The following is a 17,177-nucleotide window of genomic DNA, read 5'->3' as shown; positions in this document are numbered from 1 at the left end:
ATTTTATTGATGTGTAGGATAAGATGGGATTTAGTTGGGAAATCCTGGATTGTATGTGCACAGCAAATGTGTGTATGTTTAGTGTGAAGTAATCAGCACCTGCCATAGCTCTATAGCATGGAACTTAGAAAGGAAACATCCTTGATGTAGCCTGTCCACCAGCCTGCTAGTGCTACTACTCCTGTTAAAGTCACGTTTTTGACTTTATTTCAACTTGGCCACCAGTGTATTTCCAGACCTCCTACAGTTAGAGTGCTGTGGTTTTATGGATTTCTAAGTGGCTTCAGCGTAATTAGGAGGCTGCAATTTTCGACATCATCACCATTATTATTAGTGTGTGCAGTAAATAGTCATATGTATGTCTTTTAAGATGCATGTGCAATTATTTGGGTAAGTGTAGCTATTAAGTCCATTTATGCATGTTGTATGGTAACCATTTGGCAGTGTAGGGGGAAATAAGGCATTTGAAAGAGTCAACAAATTGTCTGAATCTTTATATATTTTTAAGTGCGTTAAATCAGGGGGTGTATACATTTGTTTTGATAATGGCTGTCATTTGATGTGGATAAACATGTCCATCATAGTGTAGGTCATCTCTCGCCGGGCACGCTTGATGCATGTAATCCATTTAGTAATGTTTCCAACATTGGAAAATGATCGTTGTGGATTCTTATTTTCACACCTTAACTTCAAATATGTGCCTCTGGATTCTTAGGCCATGGTCTGGTCAGATGTTTATTTTACGTACCGCCTAAATAACCTTCACAAATCTGCTCCTCGTTCTAGCTCCTATCACTTTCTTTCCTTTTTTTACGAAAAACCATACAAGACGATGCTTGTAGAAATCAAACATTACATCTTATGGCTTTAAAAAAGCTGGTTCAAATAATAATAATATTTAAAATTGTTCTAGGTAGTGTCATGTACACTTCCCTGAACACAGTATTTATAGGCCAAAAGGTGTCTAATAATTTATTCATTGTTTTTAGTGAAGTAAAGGATAGATGTTGAGCTCATTCAAGAGGTGTTTGGATGTGTGTGTTGTATGGCTCATTAGCCTAGTCTTGCTGACTGAACAGTACAACCTTGAAATCCCCTCCAGCTGCAGGACACTAGTCGTAGCGCGGGGGGGGGGAGGACCAGACAGATCTTTATCCTGTTACTACCGCCTGTTTTCGGATTCACAACAATGAACCACCCACTACTCTACTTTAAATGGCGTGCCCCCCTCTTTATTTTGCTAATAAGGGGTGAAATGCAGGTGTGTGTTTGTCTGTCTCATTAAAGACGTAGGCCACCAGGGCCTCGCCGGGCCCTTGCCTCTTTGATATCGGCCACCACCAGACTGACAGGTCACACAAAAAATATAAAGACCCCACAAGAACATGATGGACGGAAGACGAGGTGGTTACTATGCCAACCAAGAGCGCTCAGACAGGATAGACTGACTGATGGTCGATCGCCTCCAGTACCACACTGTTTGTTTTTGTTATTAAAATTGCAAATAGCTGTGTAAAAGCATTTTCAACGTTTTAGGCTATGGTCAATAAAATGTAACTATTGGTAAATGTTCATTTGTTTCTCATATTTAAAAAAAAAAGTAAAATCTCAGAACGGAGTGAATAATAATCCTGTCACCATAAGCATTGTGACCATTTCGTAATAGGATTATTTTTTTCCAAGTCAATCCACTCATGGTAGTTGTATCACAGACGTAGTGCATTCAAAAGTCTTAAATGGTTTCTGGATCCCCAACCACAGTGATAATGTAAAGACCTAGTCTTCTTACTTACTAGAATTATGTGGTGCTCGCAGTCAGTATTAAACCTGCTGAAATTCAGCAGTGTTAATACTGCTCACTAGTGTTGCATGATACAAAAATTATGACGTCGATACGATACCTGCCCGAAAATAACTTGATACTCGATACTGAACCGATACCACATGAAAATCTAGAATATCTGGAAAAGAGAATAATAGAATAATGGTCCAGCTTGATCTCACTATGGTTTAACTTTCAGCAGCTTGGTCCTTTCCTGCTTTCTGAGCAAATTACGTTAATAAATTTATTATACAGATCAGAAAATTGTATTCCGAATGAGGCGTATTAATATATATAATACGCCTCAATCGGAATACAATTCTCTGATCGGAATAGAATTCCATGCAAAATAGAAGAGGTGGTGTATTCAGCTACAATCAACATGTATACACTTATTCCGATTGGTTTGGGGTGGGTGCGGCTACTTTTTAACTTAGAGAGATGGCGTCAGCAGCTGCAGTAGTTCGGATTGGTCCGTTGGTACTTTTATGCTCACCGAACTAGACCGCTGTCAAGGAAAGTGGATTTTTTGCCTGATTCACGTCTTACTTAACACTCCGCAAGTAGTCCGGTAATTTATCAACCCCATCGTGTCCGGTTGCTAAGCGACGTGAACGTCTTTGGGGGACTATTTCTCTGCTGATCAACACTATGAATGGTAATTGTAAAAAGACACACCGTGTAAATATATTGTTTCGTTTTGGCAAGGAGCCGTGTAATAAGCGGGATAATGTATAGAACGTTGCTGGTCATTAAAATCATGAAAATAATAAAAGTCCAGACCAACATAACGGTTGTGTGTGAGAAACATACGGACGTACGCTTCCCGAGGACTGTCGGCAAGCGCTTCCGAACCTGTCGCCATCTCGTTGCGTCTCACTCTCACTCGCTCAGTGAACTGCCTGCTGCTGCTTTGTGCGAGCTGAGGGGCACAGCCATGGGCACGCCCACTGACTAGCCCCTGCGTGCAAGGAGTATGGCTGAGAGTTGATGCTGCTTTTGTATGTGCAAGTCCTTTCGTTCAAAGTATTTTTTTCTTTCATATTTTCTTTATTTTTTTTATAAAAGTATTCTTTTTTTGATAAAAGTATCGATACTAAAAAATAAGTGTATCGTATCGTTTTTTGCGTGAGGGTATCGTGATACCTTTCTAGTACCGGTATACCGTGCAACACTACTGCTCACATTCTTCAGTATTTAAGGAAGGAATCCAACCAAAGCTTGCAAAGATTACCCAACCTTTAGGCATGCACTTCTCCTTTTATGATGAATTTCAACCTAAAACCTTTTATTTGTTACAAACCATTACTTTGTTTTTATAAATTATGTCTGGGTGGACTGCAAATGGGGTCACCCTTGGTGGCACTCCAAGGAAATAGTTTGAAATAACCTCTCAGTTGAAGAGGGCAACGTTAACATGGCAATGTATTTCAGGTAGATGGGTCAAGGTGTAATCTTTCCTCTTAACACATTTTGTTTGTACCTAATGGTAGGCATGAGGTTAATTTGACTCACCTTCTGTGGTTGTAACCGTTGATCGTTCTGTAGTCTGCGGAGATGCCATCGGAGACCTGGCCCTAATGTTCATGGTACTTGACATGAATTTTTCCATGACATTTGCCTTGCTTTGACATTTGGGCAGGGAAGTGCATATAAGCCATTAAAATATCCCTGGGAAAGGTCAGTGTCCGATTAATAATGCAGCAACTATCGGCAAAGACTGCTTATTACCATGTTGATTGAGGGCTGCCATTTGAACCCGTGGGCGGCCTGTGGAATACTGGGCATACACCCTTCGTCATTAAATGCTGCTTTCCTTTGGCCTTTTGAAATGAAATCCTTAAACACTCTCCTTTTGTTTCAGCGTACTCTACGGTTTCCGGTGTGAACGGACCCCTGGTGATTCTAGATAATGTGAAGGTGAGTCTGAATGATTATTTTCCTTTATCAATAAATTGTTTTAATCTGTCTCTAATTGGCATGTTTCAACGTTTAAGTGATTTCCATTTACTGTATCCCCATTCACAACCATGCACATCCCTGCATGTCAGTTGATGAATGATGAATGATACTTGACACGGAACCAAATGCATAAAATGACAGCATTGCTTCACAGGCTTTTTGGTGCTTTCGATATTTTAAGAGTTATCTACATGATTGATAAATCATGGGGAGGATCTAATTAGGTGAGTGCTGCATGCAGAGCTCAACTATTGTTCTTCATAAGTTTTATTCTTTCTTCCCAAATTTCTAAATTTCCTCTTTATTATTCTCTACAAACTTTGGGACCTATCTCCTTCCTCAACTTTTCCCCTAGAGACTCTTTTTTAATTTTAAAATGTTCAGAATTCTTCTTTTCAGTTTTTTAAAATATTTTATACTTAAGATGTTTTACTTTTAAAATACTATCTTTTTTTAAACATGGGAGTATATTGGAGGACGGCGGTACTTGAACTGTTTAAGACTTAACTAAATCAATTTTCAATCTTTTATCTTTGTTCAAACCATTTAACAAATCTACACACTTGTATCGTCAATAATATCTAAACGGAATTTCGATATCATTTAAACTTTCTTCAGAATCACAGTTTTAGTTTCATACCGGCTTCGTTTTCAGTTGGTCTCATTAATTTACGTTGACGCTGGAGCGTGAGGACGTTCATCAGTGTTGCCAGATAGGGCTGTTTTTCCCGCTCTATTGGGGTACTTTTAATCACGCACCGGCTCACTATTCTCTTAAAGACACACACACACACACACACCCCAGCAGTGCAGGGAAATACATTTCAGATTCTTCAGTTCAATTCATTTTACCTTTCTGCATTTTTAGCAATGCTTTGCGCTTTTCATTCAGCTGTCACTTTATTTGTTTCCAACCATTTACATTTTCTTAAATGGGGTGCATGTTTGCATTGTTTACTCCATTTAGACTTTTGTTCAAATTCCTTTTCTTGATTTAAGCCATTTAACGTTTCTTTATGTCTTAATCTATTTGGCTTTATTGAAAAATATTTTCAACCTCACTTTGTACTACAGCACTCACTGCATTTTCTGCAGGAAATTCATTTTCTAGTTATCTCTGGGGTACAACTATCTTTTTGAATCGTTAAAATTGGTGTTCCAATTCCATCCAATAACGGCAGTCCTATGACCTGTGTTGGATACCGCCCCTTTAATATGAATGGTTGTTTTTTTGGTTTCTCTGGGCGTCATCCATGGACTAATCCACTGTGATTTTCTATTAATCCAGTTCCCCAGATATGCTGAGATTGTGCACCTGACCCTGCCTGATGGAACCAAGAGAAGCGGGCAGGTTCTGGAGGTCATCGGGACCAAGGCTGTCGTCCAGGTGAACACCACTCCACTGGTCTATTGGTTAGGGTTTTTAACTCCCAGCTGAAAGGTTCTTGGTTCTGTCCACCAGGCATCCTTGAGCAAGATGCCCCCAACCCCTACCTGCTCCCTTAAGTCTTTTATCTTGATTCTTTAATTTGCTTTGTTTTAAAGTGTCTACTCAATGATTAAATAGTTATACTAGATACTACCATCCTTGAACCAGATAATATCATGGATGGAAGTTCACATTCAGAAACAATAAATCCAGAGAGCCTCCCCAAATAGCTAATTAAATAATCAAGATCTAATGCATAATGATGGAGCAGGTAGTGGCTCGATCTCTTGCACTAAGATGCCTACAGGTAGACTGCAGGAGCCGTTGTACCCTTTGGCCAGAAAATAAAGCATGGACATCAGCGAGTGGGAAGATTATATAGATGGAGAAGGGTTTGTTGGTTTGTTGTTTGGGTGTTTATCTGTTTCATGCGCCATGTGGCTCATCATGACTGTTCTACAGGTGTTTGAGGGCACGTCGGGTATCGACGCGAAGAAGACAGCCTGCGAGTTCACGGGCGACATCTTGCGTACGCCAGTCTCTGAGGACATGCTGGGTAAGATCACGCCGTATCCTCTGAAGAAAACCAACCACAATAACGTTCATCTCAGCATCAACTCACTGTTAGATCCCTGCTGAAGATCCTTTCCCCCGAGCTTTTCATAAGGGCCCACCCTGCTCTCTGTCCGTTCTGCGCTGCTGACGCCCAGAATGCTGACATTGACAGCACAGCATTGCCCAATTGTGCTGAGCTCTCTGTGTTGTGTTATTTGCCCTTAACGTTCTTGTTCGAATCATCTTGGGTAAGTGATAAAAAGACTAAACGGCTGTGGAACGTAGTCAGTTTGATGATTAACGTTTTGGGCAATGTGATCGTCGGCATACAGCACAAGGCTGTTCTTGAGCTGAATAGCAGGAGGAAATAAAGTCCCCTTTGTTGCTGAAGCATCATTAAGGATGGCCGTGAATTGTGTATGCACCTTCAGCTGCACAACTCCTATTATAAATCGTAATTATTATTTTTATTCAAGTTTCGGTCTGCTTCCAGGTGAACTTCGGTTTGCTTTAGGTAGGAACCTGATCCAATAACAAAGGTAAGACTCCTGTTGTTGGAACTTGGACATTTGTTCACATCTTAATTCTTGAGATTATGTCACAGAAGGATTTGGTTTATACTGTGGAGTTTCCCTTTCAGATAATATATGTTTTTGTGATGATAGCATTACGTAACGATAACGTTTTAAGTAGAATTAGAATTTAGAAACATGGCCATCCTCATTGTTTGCTTCTTATTTTAACGGACAACAAGCCATTTACGAAGAACATTGCCTCAAACCATAGCCTCTTTCAGTAAAATGATAACTGGGACAACTTTAATCGGACCTGGTCATGGTCCGTAGAAGTACAACATGTTGTCCAAAGAGTGTCTACCTTCAAGCATGAATGACGTACATTACCGATAAGTTAATATTGGGAGAGTCTCAATTGTCAAACATTGTAATATAAACAGGGTCGTTACACATAAATGACATGATTTTCAAAGTATAATTCTAATCACTGAATGATTTTTACGCCAGTGAAACAAAACCAACAACAAATATAACCGCAAGCGCTGATTAACGGGGTCCGAGCAAATTTAAAAGTCAAGAACACACTAATGGAAGATATATAAATATGACAAATAAGATGTTGATGAAGATGTTCCACTTAATGCAATACTGTGCCTCGGCTTTCAGGTGAGCTGCAAAGCAATGGTCGAATGTCATGTTCAGCTTGTTCATAATGCTATAATCCGGATTCAAACTCTCAACCTAAGGATCACCTGTACAAGGCATTATCCCATTGAGCCACTGATAAATCTAACCTGCAGCCTCATTCACATGGTCAAAATGTCTATTGATAAGCATACAACATCCAGAAACCTCCAAGCACACATTTCTTAAGTGAATTAAGGGCTTTCTTAAAAGCATATCTTTGAAATTCTGGGGAAATTAAACCTTTGTAGTCAAGAACACTAACGGAAGAAATATAAATATGACAGTTAATTATGAAGGAAAAATGGTTAACGAAGAAGTGCCCCTAATGCCTTACTGTTTCTTGGCTGTCAGATTCTTGGAAACTAATGAGCCGAAATGTTGATTGCCTGATGAATTTCAGGTGCTGTTCAATGTTGTGTTTCTTAAATGAGTGGCAATGACAGAAGGTCATGTTCAGCCATGTTCTGACATTCCTGAACAGCATGAAGCCTCATTCACATGGTGAAAATGTCGATAATTGATAAGCACACAACATCAAGAAAACTCCAAGCACACATTTCACAAGAGAATTAAGGGCTTTCTTAAAAGAGTTCAGATCTGAAAATTTGCACCGTTAATGGTATCAACCTAATAATAGCCGTTTTGTAATTATACAATAACAAAATGGTCATATAGGCAAAATGGGTTGAGACTGTGGACGTTTGGCTTTTCTATGAAATTGTTGGAAAAGTAAACATTTTTAGAGTAGAAGACCAGGGTGAAAAAGATGCATCTGATTTTAGAGATTATTATGATGAAAGAATTTTGAGTCCAGGTCAATCTCGTAAGGAGAAATAAGGCTAGTTCATAATTTTTTTAAATAGCGCCACCTTTGGGTGCAGTACCACAATTTGGGTTTATTAGTAGTGGGGGGCATTGGTGTCCACCTAATAATAGTCTTATGTTTTTTTATACAATAACAAAATGGTCATATCAAGAAAAATGGGGTAACTGCTCCAATTTTATTGGCCAATATTTCTCAAATGGAACTTTTTTACTTTTCAAATGGAAAGTAAAACAAATTATGTTTGCTGATTTTTGTGAGGCTTGATCTAAAGATTTTATGTGGCGATTTTGGTGAATTTTTGATTATTTTTGTAGCCTGTGAATCTTTTTTATCATGTTTAGCTTTAATATGAAATTGTGGGAAACGTATACATTTCTTGGATTTTATAAATGCGTCTGATTCTAGAGATTAATATTCTGAAAGAATTTTGAGCCCAGGTCAATCTGGTGAGGAGAAATAAGACCAATTCATGATTTTTTACAATAGCGCCACCTTTTGGTGCAGTACCACAAATTTGGGTTCATGGGTAGAGGGTGTTATTTGTAACCATACCTGGAAAATTTCAAGAGTTTTCGATTTACGGTATAGGCTGCAGTATGACTTTACAGAATTTGAGGGGAAAAACAAACGTTATAGAAACAATAGGGGCCAAGCAGCTACGCTGCTCGGACCCGTAATTAAAGCTTTACATTGTGTTTCACTATAAAATATCAACGTTGTTAGGCTCCAATATCTCCCAGAAAGCCGCCATCAATTTCAATACAATCTGAACGTTTACACATTTGAATGTCATCCCTAGATGGAACTTAACTAGACTATTACTATTCTTCCAAAACTTCCCAACCCTTCCATCGTGCTTTATACTAAAACAATAATTAAATCTTCACTTAATAAGTTACCATCCAAACTTTTATACAATGTCTCAATATATACATTTTTTTTTTTACCAAGAACACCCTAGCAACTACCAAAAACACCCTAGCAGCCACCTACAACCCCCTAGCAACCATTCAATATACCCTAGCAACCCACCAGAACACCATATAAACCAGTGTTTCCCCTAGCCCGGCTATTGCCAGACCTTATCTCAATCTACATTGAGATGAGGTCTGGGAACCACACATTAATTTTCTCGTATTTGAGGCGTGGTTTACGATTGCCCGGAGCCGTTTATTGGGTGCTACGAATGTCTATCATATGAGACTGTACGTAGCTCATAGCCAATCAAAGCCTGTTAGTTACAGGATAAAGACATCCTTCTTGGTAATGAAAGAGTTTAACGCGAAAGTTGCTATTTATTCAAAATAAACTTGCATTCTAAACTACTTAGAATACTATCTAAGGCTGCATCGGAAGGTAACTCGTCTGCTGTCATTTTGGATCCGTAAACTACAAGTTTCGGTGTGTTGCATAGGGGTCGTCATTGTCTTGCCATCCCTCCCCGTTCTGTGATTGGTTCCCTATCTCAGGCGAAAATCGGATCCATGGAATCCAGGCTGCAATCCAGGGGGGGGGGGGGGCGGGCGGGCATGCCCCCGGACCCCCCCTAGTAATCCTAGGTTACCAATTCACTGCTGAACCACTGCTACGGAGAAATCTTGGGGAAAAACTGTATAAAGCATCTAGAACACCGTGGCAACAATTTTTAAACACCGTAGCAACCACAAAGAAACAATGCAGAACGGCATAGCAGCCACTAGTCTTGGGAGTTTTCACATTTTTCATACCTTTCTGACATTTCATTGGGTATACGGTATATGAATGGATTTTTACAAAAAAAAGAAGTTAAAAGCTGAGCTCCTGGGATAGTCATCAAACTTATTTCATTAGTGATTTATTTTTTTACTTTTTATTTTCATATGGAGCCTCAACCTCCCATGATAAGCGTCTTTATTCAGCACATCACCACAGGTCTAATGTCTACATCTTCCCTCTCTGTTTGTCCCCAGGGCGGGTCTTCAATGGATCTGGGAAACCCATTGACCGCGGGCCCACTGTGCTGGCCGAGGACTATCTGGACATCATGGGTAAGGTTTCTCCCAGTTGACATGTCTGTTTTCTTTTGCTCCAACTTTAGTTTGCCTATTCAGGGAGCACTTATTGCAGACTTTGGGTGCTTTAAGGATTTAAGCATTAATCATCAAAAAAACACGAAACGTAACAGGACGGCTGTACGAGCAAACCCACTTGCTGTTGGAAATTATTCTCTCTGTTGGTACTCTGTGGGCCTGGAACATTCCTGCTGCTCTGCCCAACTAAATGGTGCCATATTTTTTTCCTATGAATTTAAACGCATAATTGATATGTACTTAAAATTTGAAATCAGTCAAACCCTTCAAGATGCTCTTTATCGAAGGGTTTTTGTCATGGTCTGATGTGAATATCTTGTGTAAGCAGAGGGACTAGAGCTTTATGTCTAGACAGAGAACGCCATCTGTTGGATTTCATAGATGCGGTATCTTGCTATAGTTTGTACTATAAGTAATGAGATAAGCCTGTATTATAGTATATTAGGCTAATGGTAGCCTAGATTTCCTTTCAAAATAATGCAGATTCTGGCATGAACGGACATGCACATTGTTACTTAGTGGAGGAGCTGTGCCTCCCCTGTAGAAAACTGTTGGAAACCCTGGAATACTTTTACTCCTTCTACTCTAAAGGATTGGTTAGATAATTTATGAAAATGAAAGCATTCATCTTTGAATCACTGCATCATAGAAAATTAAGACCTACTGCAGGAGAAATTGCTTCTTGCTTCTCGCTGTAAGGAAGCAATTCACATTTTTTGAGGTTATTTAACTAATGTATTATACTAATGTCCACTTATGATGAATGAAGTTATTCCTTCAAAGATTCAGTATTGTGGTAGAATGGATTTAAATGACCCTAAAGCAAACCTCGGCTCGCTTCCCTATATTTACCTCGCTGTTGCTTTTTTGCCTTTTGCTGAAATACTTCATTGCCAAAGTCTTGACAAAGAGCTGAAAGGGTTTTAAGGAAATAATGGCGATGTAACATAACGTCAATGTTGAAGGTCCCTCACTTAAACCTACAAATCTGGACTTTAAATCCCTGCGACGATGTGTTGCAGTGATCGGCGCTGGAGGAATGTGTGTTGGTGTTTTATAACATGCAATGGTTGACCGTATGTCAAGAGGAAGGGCAGGGACAAAGGTTTGGTTCTCTGAAAGGAGGCTGGAGGAGTGCTGTAACGGCTCACCTGTGCTGTCCTTCGTGGTTCCTCCAGGCCAGCCAATCAACCCCCAGTGCCGTATCTACCCTGAGGAGATGATCCAGACCGGCATCTCCGCCATCGACGGCATGAACAGCATTGCCCGAGGCCAGAAGATCCCCATCTTTTCTGCTGCTGGTCTGCCCCACAATGAGGTGAGCTGACGTGGTCCCAGTGTCCATGGTGACTATGACGAAGATGCCCGATTGTGATTGGTTAAACTGATTTGTGTGAAGGCTGAAGGTCCTTTCACATTGAACATGATTTTTCATGTCTTTATTTCAACCACTTCGATAATCAATAATTACGTCATGGAGCACAATGGGAATGTACATTTACGACTTAATATCCGTTTTACGAAAAAAATACGTTAATGGTAATCAGTTTGACCGATCACAATCAGGTTTCGTTGTCATAGTCACTATGGTCACTGTACATCTTGTAGGACATGGCAGAGGGTATAGGCCTTTTATGCTCCTCAGCACAGTCCTCTTATTGCATCTGTAGGGTCAAACCACATTCATTGACCATGTATTATCACTATCTGTTATATTTATTGCTCATTCAACTCGAAAGCAGTCTGCGCTACAAGCTAATGTTTATTGTACTACAGTTCGTGAAAATAGGTTGCTCTTGAGAACATGACGTGTGTAGTTAGTAACCGTAGTGTTTTTGGATACCAATTTTCTTAGTTATGTTGTTTCCCTTTCCAATAACAAAAAACTAACGTCTCCAAAAAATGTATCTATTAAATAATGCACCCAGTTATAATCACCCTCATCCGCAAACTACTATTCGCTATTTAACAGATGCAAGTGTGTGAAACGTTATAATTGAATCCTCTGAATACATTTAATATTTTGGTTAAAGGACATAGCATAAGCCAGTCTTCAATATAGGCTCTAAAGGTTGATGATTTAATCCATCTGTCTTTTTCACTTGCGGGATACTTATTTGAAAATGCTGCATATTTGCGACACGTCACGCGTTTTAATTATATTTTTCACTACACGTCTGATAGAAGGACCCTAAAGTCATTAACCATCGACTGTGGTGAGATATAACTTAATGTCACTTAAAATAAAATTACATTTCTGAAAAGCTGAGCATTCACCATTGGTAACGACACTGGCCTCAGTTAAATCCGATTTTTGTAATTGGTTTCATCTGCAATATAATAATGATCTTGCAACATCGTCATATCTTCTGGGAACTCCCCGGGGAAGAGGTAGCTGTTGGGCACAGCAGGAAAGGGAAGTAGTCCAACTCCTCCCAACCCTGGTCACAAGACGATGTGTTCTGCATCCTATTTACACAAGGAATTAGTTCAAAATACCATTCTAAGGTAAAAGTCGAACTGAGGGTAATTCGATTGAAACGTAAAGAAATTAGTTTCCCTTTCTCTCTGACGTTTCAAACCTTAGTTTAGGACAAAAAATTTAGGACAATCGAATACCAGTGAGAGACGACAAACAATATTATTAAATTATTACCCACTTTAAGGATTAATCCACTTTTTTAATATAAAGATACAGTAGACGAGTAATGTAGTATAAAGATAATGCAAATTTCTATCCCTTGCACCTAAAATGGAAAGCTGATACAATGGCACAAACTGTTTGTGCTATTGAGATTGCCCCTTTGTTCAGCTTTTCTGTAAAATATTCTCCTTGCTCTTTAAGTCTGTCCGGGGCAGACCTTATGCATGTTAGGCTTGTTGGCCCCGTCCAACAGCCTCAGAGAATATAGTTTCCCGGTAACTTGTTCTTGGATATTTTTGGTTACCTTTTTTATTGACTACACCAAGGATCTTTCTGCTAATTTAGGGCCTTTTTATTTTATAATTTTTTTGCCGTATTTTTGAAGAAGGCTGAGTAGTGAAAAGTTACGTGAGACAAGTGCAAATTGGAGTAAGACGACAAGTCTTTAGCTGAAGAAGGTGCAGGATCCATTGATTGCTGTCTGGATACAAGGTGCAGATGTCAAGGAGGTCATTTAATAACAAGATGAAGGCTAACTTTAGAAATGGCTCCAAGGATTGAGGCTACAGAGGGACCCTTTTTTGTAGTTGGGTAGAACAACATTGATTTATTTGAGCTCTTCAATGTTCTCTCATTGAATCAGAGACGCACTAGACTAATAGAGCTAGTTCTCTGGTCTTGAGCCTCTTTAGCTTGGAAACAGAGTTTTACAGACTGGCGGTTTATCCGGCTCCCTTTTCAAACTCCCGTCTACCATTCACACCTCGCTCCCCAAGGGCGGGAAATGAAAGCCGTTAACTGGATCAATGTCCTGCTCAGGTATTGTTGCCGCTGCCAACGTGCCGAATAGGTAAAGCCTTGTTCTCTATGGCTTCCAGCCAAAAACAAAGACACGGCTCTGGAAGACATTTGAGAACGTGATTCCAACGCAAGACCTCCCTGACCAAAAATGTCTTCCATTTTAATCCCAGACGTCGTCTTGTCTTTTGTCCGGCGTTTAACTTCATTGGAAAATGGCTGCAGAATTCTCAACCTTGTCAACGCCAACACCATAATGTTGACTTTATGTCTGCCTTGGCTCTCCTTCTTCATGGAAGTCGTATGTGTTGACGGGCAAGAAAGGGGGACAAATAGCCAATACACACACATACCGAATGCACCCTCACATTGATAAATGATCTGTATTTCAAAGCTAGTTTTTAAAATGAGCATCAAAATATGAGCCGTAGCTTCACATGAGTGAGGGCCCCTAGTTAATTTACAACCTAAAGCAAAAAGTCTATGCTGCTCTCCTGTTTCTTGTTACCCTGTTGTCAAACACTTATGAATTGTGTTGTGGGGAATATACAATAGTTGACCCCATTAATCTAATTCTGTGTGCCTGATGTTTGGGGCTCATAAATAAAGGGACGAGATGTGTGAGGGGGATGTATGTTTCTTACTGTAAACCCAAAGGTGGTTAGCATGGCAGGGTTCAATAGCCCGGAAGTTGTCGTTTCATTACCCAGATGTCATGGAGGGTCATGTCACCAGCAACTCCCTCCTTCATGGACCAGGTGTGGGAGCTCAGGGAGCAAGTGGGGGTCAGGGTCTGAAGATCAGACGGTGGCACTGAGCGCCAACGCTGTTCACGTCGCGGCTGTAGGATACAGTTTTTTCATGGGTGTCATGTTCTTGAAAATCATTTCCTCAGGACAAAGCGGATGGCACGGTTTGGAGGGCACAATCAAATTCAAGTTGATGTGACATTCATATGTAACGACGACCACACATAATGGACCACAATAGTGTCACGTTTACAAATACACTGTGCTGTCATGGTCTGTTTTCCAGGGTTTCCGCAGGGTTGTTAAAGGTACTAAAAGGTAGTAAATGAAATTAGCCCAAATTAAGGCCATTAAAAAGTAATAAACGTCATCTCACAAGATATTCAATTTCTAATTAGGCCTATGAGTTTTTCAATTTGTGTAATTTACGTGCAGGCCTATCTCCTAAAATTACTAAAACTGAGTGATATCAATGTTGTCACGTGGTGCGGGCGCTGAAACAAACAGCATATACCCAGCTGGCTTGCTGCCAAACCTCTTCGCGGGTTCGCTTCTGTTAGTTCAAAGTCATTTGAAAGACAATAATGGGGAAATGCAAATTTTCGGACCTCTGGCTGGAGGAATCGATATTTAAAGACTTGTACGGTATAAACGTATAGAAAGAACACCGATGTGAATTTGCGCTACGCTATGGATTTTGACGTTACCGTGTGACCGGTAGACAGACGCGGTTACATGGACACTTCCGATCCGATTAGAAGTGGAAGAACAGCTCAATCGGAATACAATTCTCTGATCGGAATATAATTCCATGCGGAATAGGAGAGGTGGTGTAGTCGCTATAATCGACATGTATGCACTTATTCCGATTGGTTTGGGGTGGGTGCGGCTACTTTTTAACTTAGAGAGATGGCATCAGCAGCTTCAGTAGTTCACAATAGGTCCATCTGTACTTTTATGCTGATTCACGTCTTTCTTACCACTCTGTAAGTAGTCCGGTAATTTATCAACCCCAACGTGTCCGGTTGCTAAGCAACGTCAACGTCTTTGGTGGACTATTTCTCTGCTGATCAGCACTACGAATGGTAATTGTAAAAAGACACACCCTGTGAAGATATTGTTTCGTTTTGGCCAGGATCCGTGTTATAATGTATAGAACATTATCGGTCATTATCGAAAAGAATACCCTTCAGGGCGAAGCAAGACACCTCCACTTCGCGTCAAGTTCCGGTTCGCCCTGTCAGGGCTTTTTTTCCCGATAATGACCGGCGTTCTGTACTACAACATTATCCCTTACATATATCATTTAAGTCCAGACCAACATAACGGTTATTCACGAGAGTCATACAAACGTACGCTTACCACTTTTGTAAATGCCATATATACAGTACATTCGGATTGCATGATAGGAATAGATCTATTCCGATTAGAAATCTAATCAGATCAGTAGTGTCCATGTAAACACGGCTAGTGAAAGTAAGCAACGCGTAAATACAGTAACGTAACAACTTTTTCATGTAAAAACTTTACACTGTAATAACAATATTTAACGAGGTAATTATAACTTGACTTCAACACTGGACACAAAAACTTGCCAACACAGATAGAGAGAGCCAGAGAGAGAGGCCTTGAAAAATAAAAAAAAGATCTATATCACCCTTACCTGGCATCAAAGTTGAGCTTGTGACGGATTTCACTGACTGTAACATTAGGCCATTGGCATGTCTGCTCATTTGGCCCTTAGTGGAGTAAAGTGCCTTAATAAAGTAAATATTGTGGGTTAGCCACTACCAAAGAGGCCAGGACAGACCGCAGAATATCTCGTCAACTATGTGCCATACACCAATCTCTGCAAACACACTTCCGTATACAAGCTCAACTTTGATGCCAGGTAAGGGTGTTATAGATCTTTTTTCCCTCTCTGTCTCTGTCCCTCTCTCTTTCTCTCTCTCTGGCTCTCTCTCTCTCTGTGTTGGCCAGTTTGAAGTTAAGTTATAATTACCTCGTTAAATATTGTTATTACAGTGTAAAGTTGCACTTTATAATAATCTAGTTTCTTCCTCTTTTTATTTTTCAAGGCCCTAATTGAATTGATTTTGAATTAATTAGTTAATATATATATATAATTTTTTTTTTTGAATGCGGAGCTGTTCATTCAAATGTCCAGCCTGTCTTCTAATTGTTATGCAAAGTAGGCTGCAGACACCGGGGATCAATCTGGGTACCTTTAGCAATTATACTCTTTTATCTTTGTAGTAGGGCTGCTCGATTTTGGAAAAATCATAATCACTTATTTTGGTCAATATTGAAATCACGATTATTCAAACGATTATTTTTGGCTTTGAAAACATGATGTAAAAACACTTTGTAACTGAGAACTTTGAAATTTGAAATTTCGCCTAAAAAAGAATACACAAAATGGTCAAAAAGAAAATCTCAAAATCTGAAATAATTTACAGATATGTATCCAGCTTTTATGCACTTTCTATAAAACGATAAATATTAATAATAATAAAAGAAAATCGAAAATTCAATTACATTCGTTTTGTGATCGTTTGACACTAAAATCGAAATCGTGATCAAATTTAGATTAATGCCCAGCCCTACGTTGGAGTGTTTCTTCCCTTTGTTACTAATGATATCTTTTGTCACATCCTTGTTGCTGAAAACTGCAATTTTGAGGGACTGTCCATAGTATAGGTTTGTTTTGTGTCTATGCAAACCCCATGATCTTTTAATGGCTGTCATTTAGCGCAGAGCCTGCTGACTTTTTAACAAAGCTTTTCTCTGCTCCCTCCTAGATTGCCGCCCAGATCTGTCGGCAGGCTGGCCTGGTCCAGAAGTCAAAAGACGTCATGGACTACACCTCTGAGAACTTCGCCATCGTCTTCGCAGCTATGGGGGTGAGAGACCGAGTGGTGGTCCATGGGAAAATCTACTGCAGTCAGACTCTTCTGTGTTTGACTCTGTCCCTGTGTCAGTCAAGTCTGGCCTTTTTTGGCATTAGAAACCTATGTCTTCATTGCCACCACCCACCCTGGTTGTTCTATCGCTCTCTCTCCCCGTCCTGTTTTTTTTGTGTTCGCAACACTAATCCAACCCTTCTTGACCCTCATTTTAC

General features: G+C 39.9%; 1 protein-coding gene across 1 annotated transcript in view; it reads left to right on the top strand.

The window, feature by feature from the left end:
- Nucleotides 1-17,177, top strand: part of atp6v1ba (ATPase, H+ transporting, lysosomal, V1 subunit B, member a) — a 29,434-nt gene that overhangs the window by 6,530 nt on the left and 5,727 nt on the right. Inside the window, exons 2-7 of the mRNA XM_079758955.1 lie at nucleotides 3,687-3,742; nucleotides 5,073-5,171; nucleotides 5,676-5,769; nucleotides 9,746-9,823; nucleotides 11,044-11,183; nucleotides 16,858-16,959. Coding sequence (XP_079615081.1) covers nucleotides 3,687-3,742; nucleotides 5,073-5,171; nucleotides 5,676-5,769; nucleotides 9,746-9,823; nucleotides 11,044-11,183; nucleotides 16,858-16,959 — 569 coding nt within the window. The remainder of the gene's footprint in view (nucleotides 1-3,686; nucleotides 3,743-5,072; nucleotides 5,172-5,675; nucleotides 5,770-9,745; nucleotides 9,824-11,043; nucleotides 11,184-16,857; nucleotides 16,960-17,177) is intronic.

Source organism: Pollachius pollachius (assembly GCF_949987615.1).
Source record: "Pollachius pollachius genome assembly, chromosome: 2".
NCBI lineage: Eukaryota > Metazoa > Chordata > Actinopteri > Gadiformes > Gadidae > Pollachius > Pollachius pollachius.
The sequence above is the reverse complement of the archived record's forward strand: the minus strand, read 5'-3'. Positions and strand labels throughout refer to the sequence as shown.